Genomic DNA, 9,886 nt, shown 5'->3' with positions numbered 1-9,886 from the left:
AGTCTCAGTTCGCGATTCTAAAAAATGTCTTGGCAGTCAATCAGGTCAGTTCACTACCTCCAGACTGACAGTTTGAACCGCAAAGATGAACTGACAACTGACTGATTGACTGATAGCAACTCTGGGACATATACACATCTTTTACTTGGAGTCCGGGACATTGAAGGCCAGGATATTTGGCGATGAAGGGTGGGTAAGCCTCGACATTAATCTATCTATTCCGGCAAAGAGGGGCTCGCCGCTTGCGTCTATATCCTGGGTCGATGACGGCCGAGACCAGGTAAGCATTGGATCTGTATGAAGGTATTCGTTGTTCGTCTTTCCCTAAAGTATGCCTGATACTCGAAGCGTATCCTAGAGGTATGCGCTTGTCTTTCTGTCATATTACTCGCAGAACGTTGCGAGTGTATACCGTTAGGATACGCTTCAAGCGCTAGGTGCAAATTGGGGAAATCGGCTTCTCCATTATCGATGATAGTAGTCGCTCAGCTCACTAACTCCAAATCAAGATCCGAATCTACTACTACAACCAAGACACCCAGATGATCGAAATCGGCGGACTATGTTCGGGTGGTGGCACAAACTGTACGTGGAGAGCAGGCAATATCATAATCGATTCGGGCATCTCGAGCGATTCGGGTCTAGCAGCAGTGCATTTCCTCGACCCTGGTAACCAGATTAGGACGTTCCACCAGGACATGTATGGACAGATGAGTGGGGGGAGCTACTCTAGAGGCAAGTGGACAGTGGCCGATCCGTTTCTTCAGATACTACCTGGCACTGCGATTGCTGCCACGATCGATGCTGTCGAACGTCCTTTCATTATCAGAGTATGGCATCGCGGTCCGCAGGGCAACTTGAGGGAGGTTTACTGGGATTCCAGGAACGAGCCATGGGCCAATCGTAAGTCGCACAATAGGCTCAACGGCCGGTTTTGTTAACCACGTTCGTGCAGCGCTTTCTCTCGATGTAAAGAACAGCTCCAACGTTAACCTGTATGCGGCGATTGGTGCCTCCGACTACCTGGGTGAGAATGGAGTGACGCAGAACTACATTATCCAGGACGACAAACGCGCGACTGAGATAACATCCTTGAATGAGACAGAACTCATTGCCTGGGTACCAGGAAGCTCGGGTAATCCCTCGACAGATGCATGGCTGCGTGGGGATGATGCAGGAGGTGCTATCGCAGCTCTGGGCTGGCTGGACGAGAACGACAGTCCTGAAGCTAGGCTTTACTGTGTGGTTGGTGGTAACATTCATGAAATTGTTTGCAGCCCCAACTCATGCTGGACTGGTCGTGTGATCTAGCAGTAGAATGAAGGGAGGCTTACCAGATGCAAAGCACCTATTCGGGACAGTTTGGACAATAGTAAACACAGTAAAAGTGTACGTTGTCATCCACCTTATCAGCCTAACGCAGAACTGGGTGAGTGTCTTTAGGGTGGGCTTTTGGCAATGCCGTTACACGAATCATAGTTTCAGGTGGGCCCGCACCAACCTCCCCAACCACCTTCAAGCCCACCAGCGCACAGTTCGCCCAGATACCCTCACTGCCTAGCTCCTCCTCACGTGTCTTTTAGCGTGCCAAGTATCTATCGATATAAATACCGCCCTTCGCTCGAAAGTAATTCTGCATACTTACCTTCTTGCGATGACCCAGCTCAAAGATTGGGTTCATCTGAGCGTCTGGTCTGCATTGCACAGCGCGGTACTGGATTCTCACGAGCTTCCTTCGGGAATCTCGGCGGGGCAATTTTTGCTGGTCACACATCTGTGTCGCTTTTTCATTGATGACACCGCTTTACGTGGTGTCTTGAGGAAGAAGACTTGCGCTGGGTGATTGAGGGACTTGTTGGTGTTCGCGCACGCGTTGGAGGTTTACGCGTCGCGACGATCCTATCACCTTCGCTGTTGTACGGATGCCTTTATAGCTACTCGCTTGGTACACGTGAAGTTTTCGAGGTTACTAGGTTACGGCAAATCGATCGCGAGATGTCGTCTTCGCTATTTCCTGGCCTTTGGCATCGCGATAACGAGTCATTATTGTCGCTGCCGCAAGTAACATTATCTGGGTGGATCGACTTTTCTACTGTTGAGCGTAGGAGTCTAGGCAACAACATTACCGCTCTTTCTGCCAACTGGTTGAACCCAACATCTGACTCCCGCAAGCTTGCGCGAATATACTCTACACCCACGCTAATAGTCCATCAGCGCTCCTGCCATCCTCCTCTGGTACTTCTCAATCACCTCCTGACACCGGACCACGACGCCGGCAGCCAACACGCGTACCCTCTCATCCTCCTCGCTTCCCGTACCTAAATCTTCGAATACCGACCTCACCCAAGCCTGTGTCTCCATAAGTTCTTTACCTTGCTCCGTAGCCACCCGCTCCTTGTTCTCGTTCGTTTCAAGCAACATCAAGAAGCCGAACAAGACCGCGTTCAGGATGTTCTTGTCCTTGCTCGCGAGTCCGCGCACCGACAGTAGCAGGTCCCAGTATTCACGCGTCATCTGCGGTAAAGCGAGCGTGTTCGGGCCAGATGCGTTCAACAGCAATGACAAGGTCTGTAAGAAAGGAGGGAGGAGGTGAGTAGACGCATATATCGAGTCATTATTCGCGCGGATTTGGAGCCACCAACGGCCACTGAGCGGGAAGAAGAAGTTGTCTGCGACGATCTGCGCAAGTGCGTTCGGTATGGGCTTGTGTCGCTTCTTCTCGACCTCCATGCGCGAAGAGAAGGTCCGGACTTTCAAGATGTTAGGGCCGCTGAGCTGGTCGGCTGCCTGGCTAGCGATGGGTGACAGCATCTCACGCGCCATGCTGCTTGAGATCTTCGCTACTGTAGGTGCGTTGTTGTCCTCAGCGTAAATCTTGTGGAGGTGCGGCGGAAGCTGTTTGCTGGGGAAGTCTGGCTTTGCTGGTACCAGATCGTTGGTCGAGGTGTCCTTCATACCTGCTAGCTCACGCGCCCCGAGGCCCAGAGTTGTAAGCATAGCGATGCGTTGCTGTAGACTGTAATCACCCGAGAAGAAAGACCGAGCGAACCACTGCGCCATTTGTGCTGGCTTCGCAAGTAGCACGGCGATCAGTGCCTGCTGCCGTTGCTGTGCGAAGCCTTCTAGCTCCGAATTGTCTTGCAACCCGGTAAGCAAAGTGGCTAATTCTTCAAGGTGATCCGTTACTTCAGTTCCGAAGTTCGCCTTACGGCGAATCAGAGATGCTGCGGTGGCTAAAGCAAGTTCATGGCGATCGTAGTTCTCCTGGTCTCGCAGCCCCGCGATCAAATCCCTGATGTAGACGGGTGCGGTAGGTTTGTTGCGGTTGATAGCCGTTGGGTCGTCTGTGTCGTCTTCCGGATCAGAGTCTGGCTTCTCGTACACCATCAGATCTGCATCTTCATCTTCAGAGTCTGACATGACTTCAACGACCCGTGGGCCTTGCATCTCGGTGATTGCGGGAGCTTTGGGCGCTCTAGGGGTTGACTTGGGCTTTGACTGGACTTTCTTTGCTGGTGCAATGTCATCGCGTTTTGTCTTAAAATCCGTAATGTCTCCAACTCTATCGTCGACCTCGGTAAGACGTTGATACCAACTCGCTTCTTCTGCTTCGGCACCCTCTAATTCAAACTTGAGTTGAAGTTCCGGCTTGTCAACCATTTTGGAAATGGCAACACCAACTGCAATACCCAAGAAGCGAGCTCGCGTAGATGCTGCTCCTATGCGGTTTGACATGCCGTTGACATGATATGTTGACTTTGCCATCATCATGAGAAACATAGGCTGCGAACGCTTCACGTAGCCACTGCATAGTGCCAAGGTCTGAGCAAGAGCTGAGATTTGTCAGCTGGCTATGTTCATGAAGTGCAATGCGGACCAGAAGGTCTGATCAACCCAGTCTTTGAGTGGGGCTATCGCAGAAAGATGATCATGTGGTGTACAAACATCACGTACCTTCTTGCTGCAGTACAGGCGTATGCCTTATGTATACAGAATCGCCAAAGGTTTTTATGAGATTCTCGAGAAGAGTATGTAACTTCTCTATGAGCTGTTAGTCGCAAGTACCAATGAGTGCATAATCTATACTGACCGTCATCCTTTGCAAGAGCTGCCAATGCACTCCGTCGGGACAAGAGTGACTCGTCGAGCGCAGGTATTGTTGATCGCGAAAGTAACGAAACGAGATGCTCTTTTAGAACGTCATTGTCCTTGATAAGTGTATAAAATAGAGCAGCAGCAGAGGAAACGGTGGAAGACACTGCAATAGAGGCGTCATCTCTAAGGACGTTCTCTACAGAGAAGTATTCTTTGGTCACCAACACGACTATTGCGTTGAGATATTTCCGCTGCTCAAAAGTTTTCATCCGAGGCAGAAGATTCGGGAGGCGCTCAAGCGAGCTACTATCAATCAATGCTCGAAAGAGGGAGCTTACGATCCGATCTGAGCTGTTAGCACAAACTAAAGGAACTTGATGCGCTGACATACCAGTGTAACCCAAGCTCAGTGCTTTTGAGCAAAGCTCTATAACTGCAGTGAGACCCTCCTCGCTACTTGAGCTGCGCTCGAGTAAAATGGCGATGTTGCGCCCTAACCATGCCGCGTACTCTTTACCGTCTGCGACCCAGACAGCGTCTTGATAAACCCCATCACTCTTTTTGAGTATGTCTTCAGCCTCCGCTGCGATCGATAGTAGACGGCCGGACGCGACTTGCGCGAGGTACTCCTTCCAGATGAGTTTTCTTTGCGTTGAGTTCTTACCATATGCTAAGACGTCTTGCAACACGCGGTGAGATGTTTCATCCCCGCTCAGTACTGAACTCAATATCTCGAGGGTATCCGCGATGTGCTCAGCTGTATTCCGCGCGTCACCGGGTGCCTTCTTTTGGCGACTGTCTGCAATAAGCGAACGAAGCCTTGTATTGAGATGTCCAAGTCCTGTTGGATTTCGGAGAATGTCTTCTAGCTTCAAAACTTCAATCGAGCCTTTAATGGTCCTCCAGTAATTTGGGATGGTATCGTTGATGAGTTGATGCGCGATGCTTGCATTCAATGGTTCCGGTAGTAGAAGGCTAAATCCTTCTGTGGTGAGGTAGCTCAGGACTTTGCTAACTGTCTTGCGATTAGGTTGGTTCTTTAGTGCTCCGAGGGCCGATTCTGTAGAATTGACAAAAAGTGCATCTTCTTGTATGTCCAGACTCCTTACATCCTGGATGAGAGGTTCGGGGCTCTTAACCTTCTTGGTGGATACGGCCGTCAAGAAATCGGTCATGACGCTTAAATATGACCGCCTGAAACATATACCCTGATCGGTTTGACTCAATCGTGCAGAACGTTGTGTTTTGCTGTATTCGTGAACAATGCGAGAGGTAGACGCTTGGTGAACCTTACCCAATCGGTGTTTCCTTTCCCATGCGCAGGCCCGCAGCCTAGCGGCTTGGCAGGCCATCTACACTCTGATGCCTACAACCACGGTTTGCTCCACTTGACTCTCCCAACACTCATCTTCAACACATGTACACAGGATGGCTGTCAGCGTCGATAACATGAGTGCCGCCACAACAAGCAGTCCGCGGGCACGATGGTAAGCCGAAAGCATGGAAAATGTCGGAGCTCTTGACTGATATCATGCGATAGGAAGTACCTGGACAACTTCCTGACTCGCAAAGGACCATTCACAGACGAGGAAGCCTTCATGGCTGGCGAACAGGTCATCGAGTACCTAAGTAATCTTAAAGTTCTGTACGAAACTTACTCCCTCTGAGGTACAAGACACTACAGCTAACGACATGCAGTGTCATGTATGTTCTTGTCAATGCTCGACCATGAGAGATAGCAAACCTTTCTCTGATATATTTACTCACTGAAATCCAGCGGAGCCGGCGGTCTGGGTTGTGAGATCCTCAAGAATCTTGCCCTATCAGGATTCAAAGACATACACGTTATCGATATGGATACCATTGACGTCAGCAACTTGAATCGACAATTTCTCTTCCGCGCCTCAGACGTGGGGAAGTACAAGGCTGAGACTGCTGCTGCTTTCGTCGAAAAGCGTGTAAAGGGCGTTAAGATCACTCCTTACTGTGGCAAAATCCAGGACAAGGACGAGAGCTACTACATGCAATTCGGACTCATAGTATGTGGTCTAGATTCCATCGAGGCAAGGCGATGGATCAATGCAACACTTGTTGGTATGGTGGATGAGAATGATCCGGACTCAATGAAGCCGTTGATCGACGGAGGAACAGAAGGCTTCAAAGGCCAAGCCCGTGTCATCTTCCCAACCATGACTTCCTGTATCGAGTGCCAGCTCGACATGCATGCTCCTCGCGCTGCAGTGCCTCTGTGCACACTAGCTACTATCCCACGTCAACCACAACATTGTATCGAATGGGCGCACATCATCGCCTGGGAAGAAGAGCGTAAAGACATTACTCTCGATACCGACGACCCAGAGCACATTACCTGGTTGTTCAACAAGGCATCCGCCCGAGCTAAAGAGTTCAACATTGAAGGAGTTACCTATAGCATGACACAAGGTGTCGTTAAAAACATCATCCCGGCTATTGCGAGTACGAATGCCATCGTGGCGGCGAGTTGCTGCAACGAAGCATTCAAGGTGGCAACGAACACTGCCCCGTTCATGGGTTTCCCGGGCACAGACAACTACATGATGTACACTGGCGACGACTCCGTATACACATATACCTTTGAGCACCAAAAGAAGGACGACTGTCCCGTCTGTGGTGCTGGTAACATTGCTCGTCCTCTCCAGATTCTTCCTGGTATCACGCTGCAGGAGTTTATCGATGGGTTGGCGGAGCGGCCTGAAGCGTATGTATTCCCCGATCCATGTCCTTCACTCTCGCGAAACCGTTTATGATATACTGACCGTCACAGGCAACTCAAGAAGCCCTCTATCCGTACGGGTGAGAAGTCGCTCTACATGCAGCTCGCAGGCCTCGAAGAGCAAACACGTCCTAACCTAGAGAAGAAGATGATCGACTTGGTCGAAGAGGGTGAAGAGCTGCTCATCACAGATAGGAGCTTCCCCACACAGTTCAAGTACAAGGTCGTGTGGGCTTCCAAATAAGTCGTGATGCTTTGTAGCCGCATTGAGCTACTTCGTTGATGGAAACTCTAGAGGCACGATCTGCGATGCGCGTCGCGCCAGACATGGTGATCTCGCAACGGCGTACGTCACGTACATAGACGCCTCAAGCTAGAAATAAACAACCACATCCCGAACAATCATGAGTCTTTGATATCCGTAAATGTACAGTTCCAATATACATAGTCCACATGGCACTCTATTGTGCTACAGCCTGCTTCTTCTCCGCACCTTTGGCCTCGACTGGCCCTTCTTGCTCGAGTACCTCCTGTCCAAATGGCTCTGCATCGCCATCGGGCACCCTGCGAACCTTCAAAGTCGCCTCCGCTCCAAACATGCCCACAACGCCGATTCTGTGCTCAAGAGGTCCCCAAAACTTGACTGGTGGGGCCTCGCCCTTGAACAGCTCCCTTCCAGCGTGTATCAACTCATTGGCGGCAAAACTGCCCTTGGCATACTTGGGCTCGTAAGGCACGCGGTCCCACTCCTTCCTTTGCAGACGCAAGAGCTGTTGCTGCATGCTCGTTGAGACGGTTTCCTCAATCTTCACGTCCGCAAGGGAAGTGGGCATCGATTCTTCGCCACCAGCGCCCTTCTTCCGCTTCTGAGGTCCTCCGTCACCACGGTTGTTGCCTCGCGCACCACCAGCGCGCTTTCCACCTGGTCCTGTTCGTCCGCCTTCTCGACCGCGTAGATTGGGGCCACGCACGTTGGGTCCACGAGCGGGGCCACGAGCAGGGCCGTCAACTGTTTGACGGGTTACACGCAGTGTGGAGGGGGCGCGGACCATCTGGCCCTGGGGAGGGGTCGAGCCGCGGGTCGTCGTTGGGCGTGCTGTGTTGCGGGCGAAGCGGGGGTTTGCGTCTGGCTGCGCATCGGCTGGGGCGTTGTCTTCGGGGATGAAGCCATCCTTGGTGAGCGGAGTGGAGGGCGAGCGGGGGGCTCGTCGTGCCATCTGACCGCTTGGAAAAGAGCCTCGAGCGAGTGCGCCGGGCTGGATGCGGCGGTTCTGAAGCGAGGTGATCTGCTTGAGAGCAGTCGCCTGCCGGGCTTTGCGTGTGTTTGGCGCTGAGTCTTGATCAGCATTGACTTGGTAGAACCATTGAGCGTCTTGAAGGCGTACGGTGGGCTGGAGATGCATCGCTGGGTTGCTCTTCCAGTCTCTTCGCTGTGCTGTGGAGTGCCCTCGTTGAGCATTTGGGCAGGGCTGCTACATCCCCTATTAATGAGCGCCTCAAGGCACCCATTGAAGGGCACATGTGTCGCTGAGCCATGCTGTGTGGATGGCCGTCGCTGATGCTGTCACTCTAAACTCCAAAGTTTCGTGATCGCGAAGTCTTGGCAGACAGGGATCTTGCAGTGTGGTCCTCCGCACCACGTGCTCCGCTTCCCGCACGGCACTCTCTTTGGGCCTTGACCATATCAGTCTCTTTGTCGAATTTCACTCATCTCATCTTTGACAAGCTGGTGGTTGTTTTGAAAATCAGTGTTTTGGTCGCGAGCGCGCATCTGTTACTCGCGTCTAGCGACATCCTCAACTTATCCATCCCGAATGATCTATAGTGTTTGCAAACCGCCTCATCCGTCGACACTCGTTTCGTCTCTCCAGTAAAGCTGCGTTTCCACGACATACTAAGAACTCACCTTTCGTATCAACCGCATTCTCATCGGACGCTGCATCACACGACACAACAACAGGCGCGTCCAGCCACTTCAGCCAGTCCTACCATCAAACCCGATCGTCTGGACTCTGACATATTCTGGAACATTCTCATCGCATTCGCATCTTTTACTTACATCTTTTTCCACAAGTCGATCAAACGTCATCGATATGCTCCGACGCGCCCCAACTACGATTACTCTGACTCAGGCCGACATCGAGCAGTGGGAAGCTGGTCGACAACGCAGACTCCACGAGGCTCAACAGAAGCTCGAATCTGAGGTGGCCGCAAACCAAACCGCTGCTGACGGAAAGTCTAAAGAGTCTAGACAGAGGTCTACAAAGGACCGCATTATGGGTGGAACTGGACAGGGCCGCTGAGTAGACCTTTGCAAGCCATTAAGTTGTCGACAGTCTCTCTTGGCCTTTGGTCATCGCTCAGTTCTCGAGTTGATATTTGGCTCGACGTTCTGATTTGATCAAGCGATGCTCAAAAGCTCTCTGTCCGTAACGAACGAATGTTTTGGCTTTGTATCACCACGGGTTTGGGAACTTCTTCGGCGTTGTTGGCAGATGCCCACAACTGTACCCTTACCACCAACGATTTGGTATGCTCAGTGCCTCCTCAAAACGCCTTGGTTTCATCTCTTCTTATACACAACAGCTCTCACAATATGTTCTGAACTACTGTACCAAGACGTGTTGGACTGCATATAGGATCGGAAACTGATCTTCCTTTGGAGCCGTACGTAAGTATACATCAAATCGACGAACATGGCGATCCGACTAAATCTGAAGCAGCTTAACAAACCTTATCGGTGCCGTCAGTCTGTTCGCACTCATGGTCTGGGAACAGTCAGGTTGGAAGCATCCGTAACTTGTCTTTCCCAAACGATAATATGTATGAACAATGATGTATGCTGCTCCAAATAAATTTTGAAGGCAGTTTACTTATTTAAGTGCCTGTGATAGTGACACCGTCTAAATGGCTGGTAAGCTAGCTGACCGGGATGTTGATCACCCGGGGATGTTGATCACTCACAAATCTCAGCACTCCCACACAAAACACGTGTTATCTCTCCACGTACTCAACCAAAATGGGCGACCGTGAAGCAGC

At 51.3% G+C, this 9,886-nt stretch overlaps 5 protein-coding genes across 5 annotated transcripts; 3 read left to right on the top strand and 2 right to left on the bottom strand.

Moving 5' to 3' along the window:
- Positions 1–116: 116 nt before the first annotated feature.
- On the top strand, positions 117–1,311 carry J4E82_011631 (uncharacterized protein; the record flags this gene model as incomplete). Its single annotated transcript, XM_051737831.1, has 3 exons — positions 117–280; positions 510–903; positions 956–1,311. Coding segments are annotated over 3 exons (914 nt in total), but the record flags the coding sequence as incomplete, so codon positions are not given.
- Positions 1,312–2,199: 888 nt separating this feature from the next.
- J4E82_011630 (uncharacterized protein) lies at positions 2,200–5,270 on the bottom strand (the record flags this gene model as incomplete). The annotated part of the gene is made up of 4 exons (XM_051737830.1): positions 2,200–3,833; positions 3,955–4,041; positions 4,091–4,324; positions 4,487–5,270. 4 exons carry the CDS (start codon positions 5,268–5,270, stop codon positions 2,200–2,202), a joined length of 2,739 nt encoding a protein of 912 aa, XP_051582413.1.
- Positions 5,271–5,523: 253 nt separating this feature from the next.
- On the top strand, positions 5,524–7,091 carry J4E82_011629 (uncharacterized protein; the record flags this gene model as incomplete). Its single annotated transcript, XM_051737829.1, has 4 exons — positions 5,524–5,582; positions 5,636–5,740; positions 5,873–6,832; positions 6,899–7,091. The coding sequence occupies 4 exons, from the start codon at positions 5,524–5,526 to the stop codon at positions 7,089–7,091; spliced, it is 1,317 nt and encodes a 438-aa protein (XP_051582412.1).
- Positions 7,092–7,308: 217 nt separating this feature from the next.
- Positions 7,309–8,383, bottom strand: J4E82_011628 (uncharacterized protein; the record flags this gene model as incomplete). The annotated part of the gene is made up of 2 exons (XM_051737828.1): positions 7,309–8,183; positions 8,233–8,383. The coding sequence occupies 2 exons, from the start codon at positions 8,381–8,383 to the stop codon at positions 7,309–7,311; spliced, it is 1,026 nt and encodes a 341-aa protein (XP_051582411.1).
- A 557-nt stretch (positions 8,384–8,940) lies between these two features.
- J4E82_011627 (uncharacterized protein) lies at positions 8,941–9,150 on the top strand (the record flags this gene model as incomplete). Its single annotated transcript, XM_051737827.1, has 1 exon — positions 8,941–9,150. One exon carries the CDS (start codon positions 8,941–8,943, stop codon positions 9,148–9,150), a length of 210 nt encoding a protein of 69 aa, XP_051582410.1.
- Between the last annotated feature and the right edge of the window lie 736 nt (positions 9,151–9,886).

Source organism: Alternaria postmessia, assembly GCF_024291825.1.
Source record: "Alternaria postmessia strain BMP 2775 chromosome Unknown scaffold_252, whole genome shotgun sequence".
Taxonomy (NCBI): domain Eukaryota; kingdom Fungi; phylum Ascomycota; class Dothideomycetes; order Pleosporales; family Pleosporaceae; genus Alternaria; species Alternaria postmessia.
The sequence above is the reverse complement of the archived record's forward strand: the minus strand, read 5'-3'. Positions and strand labels throughout refer to the sequence as shown.